General features: G+C 38.5%; 1 protein-coding gene across 1 annotated transcript in view; it reads left to right on the top strand.

Annotated features, from left to right (window-relative positions):
• SLC27A6 (solute carrier family 27 member 6) overlaps positions 1-22,336 on the top strand; it is a 59,608-nt gene that overhangs the window by 10,609 nt on the left and 26,663 nt on the right. Inside the window, exons 3-4 of the mRNA XM_081827131.1 lie at positions 7,109-7,267; positions 8,566-8,690. Of these exons, the coding sequence (XP_081683257.1) occupies positions 7,109-7,267; positions 8,566-8,690 (284 nt within the window). The remainder of the gene's footprint in view (positions 1-7,108; positions 7,268-8,565; positions 8,691-22,336) is intronic.

Raw genomic sequence — 22,336 nt, 5'->3', positions numbered from 1 at the left:
TCGTTGCAAATGGCAAGATCTCATTCCTTTTGATGGCTGCATAATATTCCATTGTATATATATACCACATCTTCTTTATCCATTCATCTGTTGATGGACATCTTGGCTCTTTCCACAGTTTGGCTATTGTGGACATTGCTGCTATATGTCTCTGATCTTCTTGATGGTAGCCATTCTAATAGGTGTGAGGTGTTATCTCACTGTGGTTTCAATTTGCATTTCCCTGGTGGTTAGTGATGTTGAACATCTTTTCATGGGTCTGTTGGCCATTTTGATGTACAGTTTGGAGAAATGTCTATTTAATTCTTCTGCCCCATTTTTAATTGGATTTTTTTTCTGTTATTGAGTTACTTACTTATTTATAGGTTTTGAATGTTAACCTCTTATCTGATATATAGTTTGCAGAAATTTTCTCCCATTCTATAGGTTGTCTTTTTATTTGGCCATTTCTTTTGCTGTGCAGAAGCTTTTGAGTTTGATGTAATCCCATTTGTTAAATTTTCTTTTATCATTTATGCTTTTCATATCATGTTCAAAAATCATTGCCAAGACCGATATCAATGACCTTCTTCCATACATTTTCTTTTAGGAGTTTAATTGGATTAGGTCTTATGTTTAAGTCTTTGATCTCTGTCAAGTTAATTTTTTTGTGGTGTGAGATAGAGGTCCAGTTTCATTGTTCTGTGTATGTTTCTCTAACATTCCCAGCACCATTTGTTGAAGAGATTATCTTTTCTGCAGTGAGTATTCTTGGCTCCCTCGTCAAATATTAGTTGACCATATATGCCAGGGTTTAATTCTGGGCTCTCCATTCTGTTCTATTAGTAGATGTGTCTATTTTTATTGTGCCAGTATCATACTGATTTTATTACTATGGCTTTGTTTGAAATTCAGAAGCCTGATACCTCTGGCTTTGTTCTTTTTTCCTCAGGATTACTTTGGCTCTTTGGGGTCTTTTGTGGTTCCACACAAATTTTTCGGATTGTTTCTTATATTTCTGTGAAGAATGCCTTTGGTATTTTGATGGTGATTGCATTGAATCTGTAGATAGCTTTGGGTGCTATGGTCACTCTAATAATACTAATTCTTCCAGTGCATGAACATGGGATGTCTTTCTGTTTGTGTCTTCTTCAGTTTCTTTTAGCAAAGTTTTGTAGTTTTCATTGTATATTCTTTAATTTCCTTGAATAAATTTATTCCTAAGTATTTTATTGTTTTTGATGCTATTGTTAATTCCCATAGTCTTTTGATTAATTATTTGGGATTTTCTATATATATCGAATCGTATCATCAGCAAATAATGACAATTTTACTTCTTTCTTTCCTATTTGAATAACTTTCATTTCTTTGTCTTGCCCAAGTGCTCTAGCCAGGACTTCCAGTAATGTATTGAATAGGAGTGGTGAGAGTGAACATCCTGGCCTTGTTCCTAATCTTAGAAGAAATGTTTTCAATTTCTCTCTGTTGAATATAATGTTAACTGTGGGTCTGTCATATATGATCTTTATTATGTTGAGGTATATTCCTTTAGTACACAGTCTGTTAAAGGTTTTTATCATAAGACAAGTTGTATAGTCAGATGCTTCTTTTCTATGTCTATTGAAATGATCATGTGAGTTTTATCTTTCCTTTTATTGATGTGATATATTACATTTATTGATTTGCATATGTTGAACCATCCTTGCATCCGAGGAATAAATCCCACTTGGTCATGGTGTATCATGCTTTTAATATGTTCTAGAATTTGGTTTGCTAATATGTCATTGAGAATTTTTGCATCTATTTTCATTAAGGATATATTGGTTTATATTTTCTTCTTATATTTTTATCTGGTTTTAGTATCAAAGTAATGCTGACATTGTAGAATGAGTTTGGAAGTGTTTCTTCCTCGTCAGTTTTTTGGAAGAGCTTGAGGAAGACTGGTGTTAATTCTTCAATTGTTTGAGGAATTCTCCAGTGAAGGATCTGGTCCTGGAGATTTCAGTTTTGGGAGTTGGTGCTTTTTTGTTTTGTTTTGGTTTTTGGTTTTTTTCATTCAGTCTTTTTACTCATTACTGGTCTGTTCAGATTTTCTATTTCTTCCTGAGTCTTGGTACATTGTGTGCTTCTAGCAACGTGTCCATTTCTTCTAGGTTGTGTAATTTGTTGCCACATAATTCTTCCCCTTAGTCTCTCATGATCCTTTTTATTTTTATAGTGTCAGTTATAATGTCTTCCCTTTCATTTCTGATTTTATTTGAGTCTTCTCTCTTCAGTTAGTGTAGCTAAAGGTCTGCCAATTTTGTTTATCTTTTTAGAGAACCAATTTTTAGTTTTGTTGATCCTTTCTATTGTTTTTCTGGTCTGTATTTCATTTATTTCTGCTCTGATCCTTATTATTTCCTTCCTTCCGCTAACTTTGAGCTTATTTTTTTCTTCTTTTCTATTTCCTTGAGGTGTAAAGTTAGGTTTTTTGTTTGAGATCTTTCTAATTTCTTAATGTAGGCCTTTGTAGCTATAAACTTTCCTGTCAGAACTGCTATTGCTCTATTCCACAATATTTGGTATGTTGTGTTTTCAGTTTCTTTTGTTTTGAGATAATTTTTTATTTCCCTTTTGATTTCTTCTTTGACCAAATTGCTGTTTAGAAGTGTGTTATTTAGCTTCCACAATTTGTAGATCTCACTTTCCTCTTGTTGCTGATTTCCAGTTTCATACCGTTGTGTTCAGAGAAGATAGTTGGTATGATTTCAGTCTTCCTAAATTTGCTAAGATCTGTTTTGTGACTTATGGCATGATCTACCCTGGAGATTTTTGCATGTGCATTTGAGAAGAATGCTTATTCTGCTGCTGTTGGATGAAATGTCCTGTACATGTCTATTAGGTCCATTTTTTCTAAATGTTGTTCAATTCCAGTGTTTCCTTGTTGATTTTCTGACTGAATGCTCTACCCATTGTTGATGGTGGGGTACTGAGGTTTCCTACAATCGCTTGTCAACTTTTTGGCTAAGATCAAGTGTGAGGTACCCTATAATTCTTGTACTGTCATGTATTTCTTCCTTAAGATCTGTTATTAATTGCTTAATACATTTTGGTGCTCAGGTGTTAAGAGCATTATATATTTACGATCATTGTATTTTCTTGATGTATTGACCCCTTACCATTTTATAATGACCTTTCTCTTATTACCCATTTGGCTTGAAGTCTGTTTTGTGAAATAAATATAGCTCTGCCTGCCTTCTTTTTGTTTCCATTTGCTTGGAATATCAACTTCTGTCCTTTCATTATGAACCTATGTGTGTCTTCAGAGCTGAAATGATTCTCCTGTAAGCAGCATATAGTTGGGTCTTTTTTTTTTTTTTAAATCCATGCAGCCACTCTGTGCTTTTTGACTGGTGAGTACAAACCATTTACATTTAGGGTGATTATTGATATTCACGGATTTACTAGTGTCATTTATCTTTTGCCTTCTGGTTATTTTGTGTCTCTATTGTTTCTTTTTCCTTCCGTTTATGTTTATGTCTACCTTTGTAAGTTGGTGGTTTTCCATGCTGATTTGCTCAGTCTTGCCCTCTGTTACGTATAACGTCTCTGCTCTAGATTTTTGCTTTGTGGTTACCAAGCATTTACATAAAACATCTCATAGATAAAATAATTATTTTTTCTGCTGAAAGCAATTTATCTTCATTCACCTATAAAGGTTCCATCTTTTTACTCAAACTCTTATATTTTTGATGTCATGAATTATCTCTTTATATGTTGTGATTTCATTACCAAGTTGTAGTGGATATAGTTATTTTTAATGCAATTTTCCTTTATCCTTTATGTTATAGTTAAGAGTTTATTATACTATTCTAAAAAGAGTTACAGTATTCTAATTCTGTTTATCAACTTAATCAGAATTCTGTGTACTTTTGCCTTTTTGTTTCAGCAGAGCTCTTGTCAACATTTTATGTAAGTCAGATCTCGTGGTGGTGAACTCCCTCAACTTTGGTTTGCTTGGGAAAGCCTTTATTTCTGCTTCATATCTGAAGGATAACTTTGCCAGGTGGATTATTCATGGCTGGCAGTTTTTATCTTCCAATATTTTGAATATGTCGTTCCATTCTCTCCTGGCCTGTAGAGTTTCTGCTAGAAATTTGCTGATAGCATAATGGGGGTACCATTGCTGGCTACTGTCTTTTTCTCCTTGGCTGACTTTAAAATTCTTTCATTATCATTGACTTTTGTCAGTTTTAATATAATGTGTCTTGGAAAAGATCTTTGTGCATTGAAATGGTAAGGTGTTCTGTTAGCTTCATGGACTTCTATACCCAGTTCCTTCCCGAGGTATGGGAAGTTCTCAACTATTATTTCTTTAAATATTCCCTCTGCCCCCTTCTCCCTCTCATCTCCTTCTGGGCTACCCATTATTCTTGTGTTGGCTTTTCTAATGGAATCAGATGGTTCTCATAGGTTTTCTTCACTTTTTAAAAATCTTAGTTTTTTCTCCTCTTACACCTGAATCATTTTTATACTTCTATCTTCCATCTTACTCATTCTCTCTTCCATATGATCTAGGTCTATTTCCACTGCATTCCTAAAGCATTTTTCATCTCATTTCTTGAGTTCTTCAGTTCCAGAATTTGCTTGGTTCTTTTTCACAATTTCAGTCTCTTTGGTTAAAGTACTCCTGTTCATGAATAGTATCTCTGAGATCATCATATTGTCTTGCTGAGTTTTCTTGTAGCTCATTGAATATCTTCATAATAACTATTTTAAATTCTGTATCAGTTAGATTGCAGTATCCATACCTTTGGGTTTGGTTCATGGAAAATTGTCATTTTCTGTTATACTCTATTACCATGATTTTTCATGATGTTTGATGAAAAGTGCCTCTGCCACCATATTTGAGGCAGCAAATACCTTTCTTATTTAGGCAATGTTTTTTGGTTTTGTTTTTAAGATTTTATTTATTTATTTGTCAGAGAGAGAGAGAGAGAGCACAAGCAGGGGGAACAGCAGGCAGAGGGAGAAGCAGGCTCCCCACCAAGGAAGGAGCCCGATGCGGGACTAGATCTCAGACCCTGGGATCATGACTAGAGCCCCAGGCAGATGCTTAACCAACTGAACCAACCAGACATCATGGGTTTTTTTTGTTTGTTTTTTAAGATTTTATTTTTAAGTAATCTCTACACCCAACCTGGGGCTCTCGGTCACAACCTGTAGACTGAGTCACATGCCCCACCAACTAAGCCAGCCAGGTGCCCCTAGGCAAGCTTTTGTTTACTTTGATACTAACAGTTGAACACATTGGTAGTTAGGAGCCTTCCTTTTGTTTTCCAGAAGGTGGCGCTATAGCACCAATTCTTGGTTTCTCTACTGGAGCTGGGAACACAAAAAAAGGCAGAGTGGTGGTTGAGGTGGGAGGGGGTAGGTGTGTACTTAGCCCCTGGGGCTTTGGGCGTGCCTCTGCCCTGGTAGGGGAATCATCAAGTGCAAGGGGAGAAGGGGGGTCCTAGAGGTCTACGGGTGGCCCTCTTGAGTCCTGGGGTAGATAGTAGGAGTCACTTTCCTTCACCTCTCTTTGTCTGCCTATTTCACTTCGCTTTCCCTCCCCTCAGTCACTGTGGTCTCTCAGAGAGAACAGCTTGGTCCTTCCAGCTGCAGCCTATGGGGCCAGGCAGATTCACCACTCACTGCCGTCACCCTTGACCTCTTCTGCCAGAAAGGTCATGACTCCAGCACCACTTCCCTCACTCTGCCCCCTCCTCTGGGGTCCAGTTCGCCCACATTCACGTCCACAGATGGGTGGATCTCTGGGATGTCCTTGCATGTTGTGCAGAGGCACTTTTGGAGGGGAGGTAGTTATACATGTCCCATTAGTTGTGTATCAGAGGGGAGAGAAAAGAAGAAATGACTCACACAGCCTTGCAGCTGACATCACTGTGGGAGTATATTTTGCTGTAGGACTCTAAGGCAAGCTGAAAATGACAAGGAAGTACTTCAATTTGGGCAACACATTGTGAAATTTGGGTCTCAATTTCTAGAATTGAGAAATGAAGTCCAATCAGGTGCAGCAATAAGTTTGTAGAGCCACTGATGTTAGTAAGCCACCCTTGGCAAATGGTAAGTGGGACCATATCAGTATGTGGGGTAGAGAGAAAGGCCACACTTTATGGCCGCTGGTCTTTGCTTTTGATCCTGCCATTTGCTTATTCCTGTGGCTTCTCTGACGTTGGTCTCTGCTTGCCTCTCTGGAACAATGGATGATACTCCTTGTCACCATTGCGTGTTGTGAAGCAAAGTAACTTTACTGGTGAGGTGGATTTGGGATGGGGCCTTCTGCATGAGGACGTTCCAGAAATACTAGAACTCTTTGAACTGACAGACAGAATAGGACTAAAATACCATTTAATCTAACAAATGAATTCAAGAGAGGATACTTATCATTATGAAAACAAGTTATGTGTTGTGTGTACAAGGAGATGTATGTTGGAACACAAAATTGCTGATATTCAATCACAGATAAGGCAACTTCATAATATAACATGTATTAACTGGATGAATTTATTATGCTGACATTATACTGCAAAAGACTATAACAACATGGAAAATTAAAAACAGTGCGCAAAATGTTTTATACATTAATTATAACTACAAATTTTTATAAGAAACCCTTGAGACACAGAAGAAGACTAGAGAGAAAAAAACAAATGATTTATGTTTGAATCATGAATGTATAGAACTATTTCAGCATCATGTAGTATGGAATCCTATTCTATAATGATCTTATACCAGGATGTAGGAAACATGACAAAATTACTGGTTCTTGAGATAGAATCTTACTTGGAATTTTTCACTAGAAAATTTCTACTTTAAGGAAAATTTAGATTAATATTGTGATTTAACCTCATTTTGGGTGTACATTTCCAGATTTGGGGCATTTTTGTCATTCTTGTAGTAGATATGGCTCTTGGAAGCTAATGGTATCTCAAACTCTATATAATCTTAGTTTTGATCCTTTTGGGTAGATCCAAGATTCTAGAAATTAATTAGAGCAGTAGCTCACATTTGCATGGTCCCTACAAAGCACATGTAATACATAAACTTGCTTTCTATTACATATATCTCTTTTCTTTTCTTCCAGGTCTACCAAAAGCAGCTGTAATCAGTCAGCTGCAGGCTTTAAAGGGTTCTGCTGGCTTGTGGGCTTTCGGTTGTACTGCTAATGACATCATTTATATAACTCTTCCTCTGTATCATAGTTCAGGAGCTCTTCTGGGAATTGGTGGATGTATTGAGTTGGGTAAGTTTTCATTTTTTGTTTGATGAGTTTTCAGAATGCTTACTAACCATAACTTGTGTTCATTAAAGTTTGAAGCTCTATCAGTAGAATTCAGAGTGATTGTGGGCTTATTATATAATTAGAACATAATTTTTATTAAAAGGACACAATTTCGTGACATACTCAGTCTCTTCCTGAAGTGAAAAGAGCAGTGCCTTGGACATTAGGTCATGTGGTTGGAGCCGGCTGTTGACTGGGCTTCCTTCTTCATGTGGTCACTCATCCTTTGATGGTCTACTCCTGCCTCCTTAAATGGTGATAGGAGCCTTCCAAGAGTGTGAATGTAGAAACTGCGTAGCTCTTAAGGCTTGACCTCAGAAATCACATTGATCACCTGCGTTTTGTTGATCAAAGCAAGTCACAAATCAGTATAGATTCAAGATTTGAGGGGTGAGGAAACAGACCCTACCCCTTGAAAGGGAGAGGTGGCAAATTCACATTGTAAAGGTAAGTGCATAGAAGGAGTTGTTGAGGTTATCTTTGCAAACAAGGTACCCCAGGCACCCAGTCAAGTTTGTTGGTAGCTTGTGACTGAGTGGATTCCATTCGTAAACATGCTGAGATTATTTATCTGGCCCCTAAATAATATATAACAGAGACCATTCACTACTATCTGTATCTGTCTGAAATATAAAAAAGTGATTTTATGGAATAGCATATTTAGAATATGATCAGTGTCCAAAATAAACAAAGGCAAGGGTCAAGACATTAGCATTTTCCTTGGAACATATTCATATGACTTACATTGTTGTGAAAATTAGGTTGTTACATTTGGGGTCTGTAGTCATCAATGAACTTGGCTGGTGCTATCTTACCAATTCTGCCTTACCAACTCTCAGCATCAAGAAATATTGATGCAGCTTTAAGGTTTTGAAAATAAATAAAATGTACATATTCAAGAACAAAAGTAAGTGAATATTCTTGGTCTCTGTGAAAAGGCTGACCCTTATCTATAGTCATGCTCTAATACTTGCAACTCTCCTACTTATTTTGACCTCTTCTTTCATCCCCTGTAATTCAAAAAGAAAAAAAATATATTTGCAGTCAAAATATAGAATTACAACATAAATTTTTTTTAAAGTTTATTGAATTGTAAGATAATGGTTTCAAATGAGCTCGAAATAAATGTCCACTGATGGATTAGAAAAGCCTTGAAATGGAGTGAAAGTGTTCTAGACAGGGCAACATCATTTGTGTTTTACGTCAATTCTGCCCTTGAATATTTTTCCCCAGTGCCTGTTCTTTGCCTTTTCTCATAGGAGCTACTTGTGTGTTAAAGAAGAAATTCTCAGCAAGTCAATTTTGGAATGACTGCAGAAAGTATAATGTGACTGTGTTTCAGTATATTGGAGAACTTTGTCGCTATCTTTGCAAACAACCAAAGGTAAGAGGAATCATTTTCAGAAAGGAAAAGTAATTTCAGAAAGAAAAAAGTATGGAGAGAAAAATAATTTTTGTCTGTGTGTCCTCTACCTTCTTTCAGAACATAGTTTGACTGATATATGGAGATGTAGGCAGTACCCCTAGAAAAAAATGAGTATAAAACAAGTCAGAGGAAATAAAAGGAGAGCTATGCAGGATTGTACTAAAGTGCTTTACATTGTGGCAGGATAGAAGAGACTTGCGATCCAGTCCACCTTATGTTTAGACTGATTAAAATTTCACAAATGTAGCACACATCCAATTATGAAATTAGATGCGTGCTCTGTACACAGAAAGTGGTTACTGCAAGGTTGAATTAGATAGTCTTTCAAAATGCTGTTCTTTAAAAAACAAAACAAAACTAATGATGTTGATTATACTTCTTTGTTATTTCTTTCCTTTTGATTAAGTGATTACATTAGTCTGTCTGTTTGGTTTTGACTTAAAGTTAAAAAGAAATTTTGCTTTCATGTGTTCCTGTCTCCCCACCTAAAACCATCATTCCCACAAACAACTGACAAATTGTCCCTTTCTGAAAATAGACAAGCAGAGAGAATTGCAAGAGCCTGAAGTCTGTCTTTATTCATTTGTTTGCGTTTTTGCCGTCAGACATTCTTTTCCTGGTCTCATTTGTATTTTGAGATGCTTATTTTTTAACTGATTTTTTTAAACATTCTTGAGGCTATGAAGAAGTGACCTTCTGCATCAAATCCACACCACCCCATGAATAATGGTGATTGGGAATGCCTCCCTGTGCGGGGCAGGCAGCAGAAGCTGATGGCCTGCCCTTGGACTTTGATAAACCTCTTTCCTCATTCCTTGCTCATCACCTTTGCCATCATCATGCCAGCTTGAGGCATGGGTGGTGGGCTGGGATATCTTCTCTGGCTGGCTAAAATATGGACATGATATCCTTCCTTTGCCCACAGCACAGCTGAGACTAGGCTGGAAGCATTTAAATTAGACTTTGTTGAAGATATGGGATTACACAGGGAAGAAAAACACAAGAAGAGTGTGAAACTGGATGATCTTATTTACAGAATGCTTTTATTCACTTTAAGCTTGACGTTTACCCTGTAGAGACCTCCTGCCTAGCTCCTGACCCACCCCTTTTCTGGCCAGAAGCCATCCTTGTTCTTTTCTTGGTCAGGGGTGATATAGATCTAGCTATAGATTCCCTAGATCCATCGCTAAGACAGGGAGTCCCAGAGTAATGTTTTAGACTTTTTGACCTTTATTTTCTGCAGGGAGACTTTGTCAATGTTAAAGTTGTGACTCTTCTTGTCTGAAGAGTCCTAGTAGAACAATTAATGATAATGCCACAACTTGCCATATTTTCTAGTTTTCATTGTGTTCTTTGGTAATGTGATATCTGGACGAGGATAATTTGGGGAATTAATGTCCTCCAGGAAGATAGAAACCTCCTTCAGTAAAGGACAGATTAGGCACTACATAATGAACCTCTTCACAGACTTTCTAAACTGCACCTCTAGCCATTCCTTCTTCTCCTCGTCCTTCAGTAGCAACATTAGCTTTTGCGAGGCCATTTGCTCAGTCAGTATGTACTGAACAGCTGAACACATGCATTTTTTTCCCTAATGTTTTACTATGTTAAATGATGCGGCAATTAATATCTTTATGCAATGTAGCCAGTAGGGGGGCTCAGAAGTGAAGGCAGTCAAAGGACGTGAATATCTTGGTGATTTTTATGGCATATTTCCAAATTGCTGTTAAAAATGGTTGATGTGATTTAGAATCTCATTGATGTTGTGAGAGAATACCTATTGTGTGTATGGTCTCTTATCAGACTGCATTATATTAAAAAGAGTGGTTTTCTAGTTATGCTTCATGAAGAACTAGAACCTCCTTCAAAGTTCCTCAGAAGTCCCTGAAGCGTAGTGAACAGGGAAAATAGGACAGTCTTCATGGTCCACCCTTTCAAATATGATGGATGAAACCCAATTTGCTAGGGCTTTTTAATAATATTTTGTTTGAACAAGGATGTCTTGGGGGTTTTTTCTTTTTTTTTTTAATGGGGAAACATTTAATTTTATTTATAATTTTATAGACTAGAAACAAACATATTTTTAAATTATTTGTTCAGATTATTAGCAAGGTTGGATAATTAGAAAATTATCTATATTTCTCTTTAAAATGTCTTTTCTGAGTCTTTTACTCATTTATGTCGTTAGCACATAATGTTTTATCTGTTTGAGCTACCATTTCCTCTAATAAAGGTATTTATTAAGAGTTTATGATGTTCACTACAAATCTTTTTTCAGTGTTTTCGTCTGAATTTTTTTATAAAAAGAAATATCCTTTTCACCTCTCTGAATTTGGAATGCACTAATTTGGGAAAAATGCTATAGCCACAGAGAATTTGAGAGAACTGAGAATTGAAAGTAGAATACCTGATTTTTCTTTTAGTTAATTAAATATTTTAATTCTTAACTAAAGTTCTTTGAAGAAAAGATAGTGTTTGTGAAATAATCTCTAGGCATTTACCTGAAGGCAAGTGGAGGAGGACAGAGGGGAAATAGCTCTGCTCAAAGGAAAAAGTGATCTTTTTTTTTTTTTTTGCAGAGATGCATTGTATTACTTAATCCCTTTTGTTGATTTCACACAGAACAAGAACAAGCAGTTCTTGGCATTAAAGATTACGGGAAGAAGAAAGTCATTCTGTTAAGACATCTGACCCCTTCAAGGAGGTCTTGCTTTTTTTTTCGGTCCAATATTTATTGCTTTCAGTGAACTGCTCCTGCAGGCAGGGGGCTACCTCTGTTCTGTGGCACATCAGTGGCTTCAGGCTCCGCCGAGAGTGAACAGGTAACCGGGTCCACGCCCTCAGAGTTAAAAGTGGATGTGTCCCACACCGTGGTTTGAAGCCCCATAGACATTTGTTTAATATAAACCCTTAACTAAAAAAAAAAAAAGAGCAAAACCACTTATTCTCTAAATACATCCAGATTTGTTCTGCATCCAAGGGTAAGTAATATATTCCAAAGGAGATTTACCTGCTGGCAGAATTCAAAGTCTGAGTTGAGTGCTTAAAAACAGAATTCCTGTTTGCTTTTAGTTAGTGACATCATATTTTAATTCTTAACTGAGGTTCTTGGAAGAAGAGATAATGTTTGTGAAATAATCTTTAAGCAATGACCTGAAGGCAAATTGAGGAGGAGAAGAGAGGGAAATAAATAGAGCTTTGCCCCCAAGCTGTATGTGGTTGTTCGTAGTTGCATAAAAACACCCTAGGGTTGGCCTTCCCTGGCTGCAAGCATTTATCCATCCCCCCCCCCCCCCCCGCAACCCTGTCTCGTTTCTCTTTTTCAAAAGTCCAGTTACCAAAGTTCCTTTGGCATAAACATCGGATGTGCCTCAAACTTCTGGCAGTAGCATTACCCTTTAAAAATAAGCCAAGGTCCTGGCTCTTCTTCGTCACGGAGCGATGGAGTAATGATTCTCTTCCCTGGAGATTAGGAAAGCAGCTCTGCCCACGTTCCAATCATCCACGTTTTCTGCATTATTGAAGCATCAGCATCATACACTCTCTGATTGGATCGAGTTCTTTGTTTTCTTAGCATTAGTGCTGCATTTCCTATCGGTTGGTGAGGAATATGTTGGCGTGCTATACATCAGTGATCCTCTGGGGGATTCCTGCACAGTTCATCGTACTTAAATAAACTCTGCCCAAAATTGCCAACAGCAATATTTAGGGATAGGATCTTATCTGTCACTCATTCAAATAGTTTCGCAGGATTTGGTATATGGGGGCACATAAGACAAACAAGCCCCCTTTTCTCATGGAACTCACGCTCAAGTTTGGGGAGGGAGAACATACACCAGCCAACAAATGAAGGGAAGTGGTTATGAAGAAACAAAGAGGGTGAGGAAGAGGAGGGTGGTGGGTGGTGAGGGTGGGGCATTGCTAATTAGGTTGAGGGGTCAGGGAAGGCTTCTCTGAAATGGTGACCTATGAGCTGAGGAATTGGTATGGCGAGTGGGATCCAGCCACGCGGGGGGCTTTGCACCCATGGGGGATTGCAGTCACAACAGAACAAAGTGACAAATGAAGAAGCCCACCGAGGACACGCATGAATATTTAGAGAAGGAAAGGGTGGATGGGCCTCTCGCAGACCAGATCTTGTGGGGCTCCATATACCATGGCGGAGAAATTTGGATTTCATTCCCATCAGAGCATTTGGGAAAAGATGAAGGCAAACTGAAAAAAAAAAACTATACTGATGTGGAATCTATTTGAAGGAAAGATAACAAGACTTGTTAATTCAGGGTTAGGCAGTGAAGTAATAGAATCAATGATGAGTCTCAGGCTTTTGGTTGAAACAGGTAAACTGTGAGCCATTGGCAGAGGTGAAGAAAACTGAGATTTAAAGAATGAAAATTAAATTTCTTTTGGACCTGTTAATTTTGGTGTGTTCATTAGGCATCCAGGTAAAGAAGTGGAATTGGTAGTTGGATATAGGAATATGGAGCCCAAAGCCTACAGAGGGCAGGATATAATTAACCAAGCAAAGATCTATGTGTGTATGCTTGTTTTTCAAGTTAATATTATAGTTTATCATTTAGGCAGTATAGTTTGTCTCAATGTAAAAACACCTATGTTTTGACATTCTGAAGGCATAGCCTATATTTTCTAGTATATGTATTTTGGTATGTGTATTTTAGTGACTATATCTTCTATAAGTTACATCCCTTTTCTCTCTTCTGTTTTCTTAAAAGCCAGGACATTCACTGGCAGCTAGAAAGTATCCTTAGGATTCTGGATACTTTCAATAAAGTGTATTAAAACTTGGACAAAATGGATTACACTCGATTCCCATTATGAAAAGAGAGACATTTTACAGGACCCGGATAGCTGATAAATATTTATTAAATATTGTTCATTAAAAGCCATACTAATTTTTTCACCAGCAATGTTTAGGCAGTTGTGCAGGGCACCCTTAAGTGTTTGCTGGGCTTTCTTTAGGGTAGCAAGATGAAGTTGTTAAATGACAAGCATCAAATATCAGCACTCCAAGATTTTTTAAGACTTCAATTTGAAAAGACCACCTACTCTATTTTCTCCAAAGAAAGCCCATCATTTCTTCCAAACTTTAAGAGTTTTCCTTGTCATAATTAGGGAGGTGGGGATGAGGAAGATGGAGATGTGGCAAAGAATAAAATTCCAATAGAAGGGACTAAATTATGCTGAGTTGACGTAGATGAATACATGCACCTTAATGGATATATTAAAAACATTCATTCTTTTATAGTGTTTTCATTTTCTTAGTTTCTACCTAACTTCAAATGTTTTATCATCACATTTTCCTCATTCCACATCTTGTAAAAGATGTAGTTTATCAAAGCATTGAGCTCTGGAAACTTTTCTCATCACACTTAATAACCTCTAAAGAATGACATTTTTAAATTAATATGAGCATTAGCTCTTATTAAGATGTTCTGCATTAGTTTCATTATCATTTTCTACTCTGGAACACTCAAAACAATTGATTTTACCTCCAAGACCTAGTTGTTTTAAGATACTTACACGTTTTTTGTTATTTCTTTCCCCCAAATATTTGAAGCATTTTATTATATGGTTGAGTAAATCATCTCTCTTTTAAAACTCAGTTTTCCTTAAGTAAATCAAAGATGTATTTAATATTCTCATACTAGATATGAAAGCATTTAGAAAAGTTGGCAAGTTCCCAGAACCTTCTTTTCTGCTTAGAAACTACAAATATAGAAATACAGTCCTTAGAAGGACTCAGATAAGAAATAACTATGAGCAACCTGAATGCTAGTAGAATTAGCAGGGAATTAATGAATATTCTGAGATGTTTTAGACTGTGTATATTATTAAACAGTTTTAATAAGTGCTGATTTTAATATTTAATGATTCATATTTCATGGGTAGTGATGCATATAAAATATACATATCTTTTTCTATCTGCTTGTACCATTCATGCTATGGTTTCCATTAAGAATACACATATCTCTTATTTATTAAATTTCCCAACAAATAGGGGCCCTTGGGTGACTCAGTTAAGCACTGGACTCTTGATTTTGGCTCAGGTCATGATCTCAGGGTCCTGGGATCAAGCCCTACGTTTGGCCCCAGTATCAGCGGGGAGTCTGCTTGAGGCTTCTCTCCCTCTCCTTCTGTCTGTTCCCTCGTGCATGTATGTGCACATTCTCTCTCTCTCTCTCAAATAAATAAATGAATCTTCAAAAAAAATTTCCCAACAAATTTACTTTATGCAGAAAGTCATCAGGTGGTGCATTGACTATGAATCAAAAGACCCAAGTTCAATTTCAGACTCTTGTTGTATGACTTCCTGCTGGTCACTTCTCTTTGAGCCGTGGTTCCCATCGTTACATAAAACAGGTGACAACACCCACTTGTCCTCATTTGCCCCTTGCTTCTCATAATCTGGCTATGAGAGATACATGAAAAAATCTAAACTGGGAAGCCCGATACAAATGGAAGGAATTTATTTTTAAACAGAATGTGGTATTGTTTTCTGCAAATGTTATTGTAAAATTAGAGTGATTTTTGTGTGTTGAAAATAATTGGTCTTTGACTAATAAAAATCATACTTGAGTTATAATAGCCAGTTTAGGGGCACCTGGGTGGCTCAGTTGGGTAAAGCGTCTGACTCTTGATTTGGGCTCAGGTCATGATCTCAGGGTCGTGAGATGGAGCCCCCCCACCAGCTCCGCACTGAGCTTGGAGCCTGCTTAGGATTCTCTCTCTCCCTCCCCCTCTGCCCCACCTCACCACCCCCCACCCCCACCTCCTGCGCAGGTACTTTCTCTCTCTCAAATAAATAAATAAATAAATAAAATAATTATAAAAGCCAGTTTAAATACGGCATGATAATTTCCAAGTAAAACTTTAAAATATTAAAATAGTAATAATTTTATAGCATGAAACTTTTCACAAATAAAAATACCAAAAACAAAATGTAAGATTAAAAATCCTGAAGATATGGTGCCTGTTTCCTCTTGGCTTATATCCTACTCTTACTGTAAATGTGGCATGTGGGTGAGGTTTTCCTACAGTCCAAATTGATTTAACATTTTAAAGTTTACCTCCAAGATTGTTTGTTTTATTATTTATTTGCAAATTTTCACATTGCCTATTCCTTTAATAGTGTTCTTGACGTCCTTGCTATGGACATATAAAATAAGGTAAGAAGTGGCCAATCTTTGCCCTTCGGTGTGCAAGCACAAGAATCTTCAGCCAATGATAAATGGCCAGAATTTTCCAAGTGATCATGTTATTCCAAGTGGAGAAAAATAAGAATATATTAAACATATCAGGGATCTATTTCCAGCCTTACCATTAATTCTCTGTGTCACATCAGGCAAGTCATTTCATTTCTTTGCCCCTTGGAGTTAGGGAGCTTGAAATTCAAGCCTAACTTCCCTGTCTCAAAAGCTCTGTCATCTTGAGCAAATTATCTTGCTTTTCTGAGCAGCCCACACCTCAGTTTTGTCATTAATAAAATGAGTGTAGTAATAGTTATGTCCAGGGTTGATGGAAGGGTTAAGTTGTTAAGCACCGAAATTCACATGGAAAGAGATTGACATGATGGGAGAGGCTGGAAGAGACCTCACAAGATGGTTTTTGTTATCACAGCAAATAATGCCAAAGTTGAAGATCTAGTCACCAGCCTGACAGGTTCAGATCTCCCTTTATCAGTATAGGTCTTTAGATTAGACTCCTATAGACCAAGCCCAAGAGTGCCAGTTGATAGCTTTAAATCATCTCCATTGCTGGGTCTTCCTTAATCTTCCTGACCTGTAAATGTTATAGTGCCCACCACTCACAATCAAACCTTTATCCTCTCTACTCTCACTCCCAGGATATGTTTCTGGCTACAAATACCATCCACAGCTTAACTCGTAAGTGTGTATCTCCCGCTGTGTCTTCTCCCTTGATTTCAGGTTTTACCTATCCACATTCCTACTGGACATCTCCACTTAGAAATCTAACTGGCATCTGATCTCAAAAATGGCCAAAGCTCAACTTTTTCATCACCTCTTCCGTCAACATGCCCTTCTTGCCCGTCCAGGTGCTCAGCCACAAAGATCCTGGGATCTCCCTTGGAGCTTCTCTTCCCCTCCTGCCCCCCCCCCCCCCGCCGCATCTAATCCATGAGCAACCCCTGCAGATTTGACCTTCAGATGCATCCCGAACCATAACCTCAGCTTACCGCATCCCTACTGCTCTCATCTCAGCCAGCTCTTGATCCCCCTGATAGTTTAGCTCTGGCTTCTTCTTCACCCCACTTTTGTCTCCTTCTATTCTATTCTTTCATAGCAGTTGGAACAATTCCGTTAAAATGGAATTCAAGTTGTGTTACTTTGCTATTAAAATCCCTCTGATGGTTCACTTGGAAGAAAATCCAAATTCCCTTAGGATGGACCACACAGCTCTGTGTGGTCTGCTTCCCCTGCTAGCATCTCCCCTCATCCCCCACCTCCATGCCACACCTGCTTGCCCTCCTTGTTTATTCCACCACAGCTGTGCTGGCCTCCTTGCTTTTCCTTCCTTATACCAGGGCTCTCCGTTCTCTCCCCTTGAATGTTCCCTTGGATATTTGCATGGCTCAGTCCCCAGTCCATCCACATCCCACCTCCCCAGAGAGGTTTTCTCTGACCACAGGTCCTACTGATGTGTGGTGCGGTCACCTTAGCACCTCACATGGTCCCATACCCAAATTTGGTACAGATGTTGAGACTTATAATACCATACCTGCACCAACAGAATGTGAACAAGTTTATTACTCACATAATGGGGCTTTCTGGGAAGAGCAGGGTAGGGTCCCAAGCATATCCAAAAATGACTTCAAAAAGCCAGGGAAAGAGATGGGTTCGGCTGTTACTGTGACAAGAAAGAGGCACCGGGACAAGAGGTCTTGTGCACGTGGGGCTGCTTGTGGACTTTGAACTGTTGCTGCCGAAGGAAGGAGCACTGGATGTTCTCATCAGCTTGCCCAGATGTGAGTCAGGGAAAGAAAGGGGAGTGCTAGAGCTGAAAGCTATCAGCAATCAGACATCAAGAATGAAGTCAGATTCTATGACAATGCTTATCTCATAGTCTTCTTTCACTGCTTTATTTTTCTTCACAGAACTTATTACCCTATTACAGATTTTATATATAATTGTTCCTTATTGTCTGTTAATCTCCCCCTTCCACTATTATTTCCTGCTTCCAGGAAAGTAGGGGGTTTATCTTCCTCATCTATAGTTATACCCTCAGTACTCACTATGGTACCTGACACATAACAGGTGCTTGATAAAAATTTGTTATTTTTTAAAAATAAAGTAACAAATATAATGAGCCTCATTGCTGGGATACCTGTGTGCTCTGAATCAGCACAGTTTTCACTGGTCCCAGACCTGCATGGTAAGCTCAGTTATAATCAGCAAGTCATGTTCCTGGGGAGGACAGAGCTCACTGAAGGAGTTTGGATAAATCAAAAGTTTGCATCCTTACATGGAGGGAGTCAGACCATTGCTGCATCCAGCTCACAGCAGAAATTATCTTGGTCATGGGCCCCTACACTTTTCAGAACATTTCATTAATAAGTCATGTTAGTTGTGGCTCAGGTGACCCTTTCTTTGGGTTTCCAGATCAACCTCCCTTTATGTCTATACAGCCCCCCCTCCTTTTTTTTAGCTGAATTAGCACTTTCATTCAGGTTTAAGGCAAGTCTTGCATAGACTCTTGGAGCCAGTCTTTCTCAAACAAGGCAATTTGGAAATGTCTCTGGTCTGCAACATGGCTTTCCCTGCACTCCGAGTTCCCCCGAGTGCTGCCAGGATAGAAAACACCTGTTCAGAAGAAGTGGTCTGTGAATGGCAGTCCCTCTTACTCTTATATCTAGAAGATGAGTTTGAAATAAGCCCACAGTGTGGTTGCTTTCTGCTGTAATACTTGAGATCACAGAGCTCTTTTCAAGCTATTATTTATGCCTTAAAATGGTTTGTTGAACTGAGGGCTGGCATCTCTGAAACCATGGCCTGCCCAAACTTGGGCTGGAGAGGCAACGCGGCAAAGACTTTTAGGGTCAGCTGGAGACCATGCCAAGTTAACAGGGCAGGTCTCTCCTTCTAAATACTCTCCAGTCCTTTCTCAAAAGAGGCCTCCCCACCCTGTCCCCCCACCATGCCTTTCCTGCTTCAGTAGAAGAAAGTCTGCTATTTTATGCCATTTTTTGTTTTTGTTGTTGTTGCTGTTGTTTTGGTTTTTTTTTTTTGTTTTCGCCCCAGGATTCTCTGACAGTCTGTTTGCACTTAGTGTTACTTTGTACCCATCTGTAATACCCAGTTGGCTTGCTGCCTTTATTTTTTCAATGTATAATACTGGAGTGTCTGTGAAGGCAGCGAACTGTTGGAATATAGTTATTCTTATTCCATGGAGTGTGTTTGTCTGACACATGAGCATGTGTAATTACAGTGGGTTTTAGAAAAAAGCGGTCTTAGGTTAAATGGAATCAAGATGGAAGAATCATAAGCCCAAACATGTGTTGTTATAAATATCAGATGATCCTTTAGGAATTAGACCATACTTTTGTTTTGCACATTAAGCAGCTAGTTACCCGAGGCTGAAGGCAGAAATGATTTGCCCCTTTGTTTTCACTGTTAACTTGTATTTCTTTTCTGTGTCTCCATCTATCAACAAACAGGCTTTGTTTCTGAGAAAGCAAGGCCGATATAAAATTACCTGTATTTAAGCAGAACCTTCAGACTTTCACTTTTCATAGACTTACAAAGAGGCATTTAGCTTGGGTGTTTTAGATTTTCTGGGTAGGATTAAGCCCATGTTCTGGAAGAAAAAGACTTTGTTGTTAGAGGCCTGTCCATTTCAGCAAATGAATAAGTGAACATACGGCTGGGTAGGAGGTAGTTATAGTTCATGCACTGCCCGGCATCTAGTAAGCTCAACAGACAGTGCCGGAAACCAGCGGGGTGTGACTCCTGTCCTGCTATGGACATGGTCTGTCCACGTTGGTATGGGTGCATGGTACTGAAAGGCAGAGGGAAACTGCTCTACTGAAACCCAAGACCGTGGGATCTCTGTATTAAGAGGTCTGACTCATCCAGCAGATTCTCTTTTAAATTTCAAATGGGATTTTAAATGGCTGGAGATAAAAATGAGTATTTTCTGTATATTGTAAAATGGCTTACTCTGTGTGTGTGTGTGTGTGTGCAAGTCCATAAATATTTAAGCACTAACTATTGAATTAGAAACTCATGTTTTGATTGCTTCCTATTCCTGAAATCATGGGGAAATACTTGGAAAATAGAACATGGGCTTTGCAGGGTTTTGAGCTGGTTTTTTTCTGTCTTCCCTTTCTTTCCTTCCTTCCCTTTCTCCCTCTCTGTCTCCCTTTCTTTCTTTGATTTGCCTTCCCTCTGTTTCTTTCTTCCTTCCACAAATATGTTGTGAACATCTCTTATGCACCAGGCACTGTACTAGGCAATGGGGTACAGCAGAGGAGAGAACAGGCAACAGACCCTGCCCACATAGCACCTTCATTTTAAGGAGTTCAAATTCTGTCTCTTGTTTATTTCGTGTCTGTGACCTTGGACCTGAACTTCATTATCCCAATGTGCAAAATGGGGAAAATGCGTCTTATTTTGTAGGGTTGTCATGGTGATTAAAATGAGAAAGTACAGTAACCTGAACATGGGGGCTCAAACATATCCACTCCTTTTGCTCCTGCTGATTGGGCTGCAAACATGTCTTTTGTTCCTGTCCCGAACCCTGTGGATTTCTGTGTTTGCTCCCTTTCTCTGTCTGTTTCTACCTCACTTGTTTTTGCTTGTTTGCTTCTCTGTTTGCTTGTATCTCTGTCTGGGTCTCAATACCTGTGTCTCTGCGTACAACTGTGTGTCTCTGTGTGTGTGCCTTTCTTTCCTCAAGTATGTCTCTCTGTGTCTAGTTTTTTTTTTTTTTTTTTTACTTTCTCTCTGTCTGTGTGGGGGGGGAGAGTGAGAGAGAGGAAGAGAGTGAGAGCGATCGAGAGCAAGCATCCCTCCTTGTGCATGTGCCTTTGTCTCTTTATCTCACTCAGTGTGTGGGTTTCTCTGTGTCTCTGAATGTCTCTCACGTTGCATCCCTTTATAAGTGGGTGTGAGCGTCTCCCTGCATCACTTGGAGTTTCTCAGTATTTCCCTCACAATGTGGGTCTCTCTCTGCCGCTGAATATGTCAGTCTCTGTCTTTGTTATTATGGATCTCTATTTCACTCTTTGTCCCTTTCTCTGTTTTGTTTATACTCCCCCCACCCTTGCTCTGTGGGTCTCTCTCACTTTCTTCACTTTCACTGTCTTTCCTGCTTTCCGTGTGTCTCTGCGGGTCTCTCATGTATTCTCTCTCTCCTCATCTCTCTTTATCTCTCTCTTCTCTTGTTCTTTGCCAGTCTCTGTCTTCTTTCTCTTCTGCATTTATTTATGTAGGTGTTATGTATTCATCTAATTGTACCTATGTATTTATGCATGTTCTCCTCATTCCATTCCCAATACAGCTTAGATATCTAGTGATATTTAGGCAGTATGTTCATGCCTCAGGGAGAATTAGAAGCAATAGGAATTTGTTCTAAGAAGGTTTGGAGGAATTTATGGACAGCTAAGGGTATTTTTATTTTCTTTTTTCTTTCTTTCTTTTTTTTTTTTTTTCTTATGTAGGCTTCACACCCAGCATGGTGCCCAACCAGGGGCTTGAACTCACGACCATGAGATCAAGACCTGAGCCAAGAACAAGAGTCAGATGCTCAGGTGGAACCTCAGGACCCTGAGGGGGATTTTTTTTTAATTGTAGGTGGGAGTTATGAAAATTTGGTTGTATTTTAGATGATGTACCGCTAGTTTCTGAACAATTTCAAAATGGACACATATCAAGCCAAATATAATTAGCAACCCTCAGACCCACCTCCCAATTTCCATATATTCCAGGGTCACTTTTTGAAGCTCCCTTTGCCAATCCTGATTATGTTTTCTTTTTTAAATTTGCCATTCTGCTGACCTTCCTTTTCTACTTCCTTTCCCCTGCCAACCCCCCAGTGCATCATGCCAGTTAGTACCAGGTTAATGTAGTTATTATATCAGGCTCTGCTTGATGCCGTCCTCTGGCTTTGAGTCATCTCCCTCAAATTCACAACATCACTAGCTGGGTAGTCTTTAAAAAGATTCATCTGACCAATATTTTGCCCATCAACCAATATGCTCAATGTGCATGAGATGCTACTCACCCACTTTACAAATAAAACCAGTTCCCAGTTATTTCCGGTAAGATAAAGCCCATCTTAAGAAAGAAACATAAAAAGAAAAGAAAAGAAATGAGAAGGGAAGAAAAAAGAAAAGAAAAGAAAGAAACATAAAATGAGCGTACGTGGGAATCTGGACGAAGAATTTTAATGAACAAATATATGTAACACCAGTGTATCATCCACTTAACCAGATGGTGTTTGACTTGTCTTAAGAAGTTGTTGCTTTTTTAATTTTCTTTACAATTTAGGACAAAGGTCAGCAAAAAAAAAAGCACCAATTAGTAAATTATTTTAGACTTTGTGGATCATACTTTCTCTGTCACAGG

This window comes from Leptonychotes weddellii, chromosome 7 (assembly GCF_054177405.1).
Source record: "Leptonychotes weddellii isolate Sample4059 chromosome 7, ASM5417740v2, whole genome shotgun sequence".
Lineage (NCBI taxonomy): Eukaryota > Metazoa > Chordata > Mammalia > Carnivora > Phocidae > Leptonychotes > Leptonychotes weddellii.
This window is presented reverse-complemented; position numbering and strand designations above follow the sequence as displayed.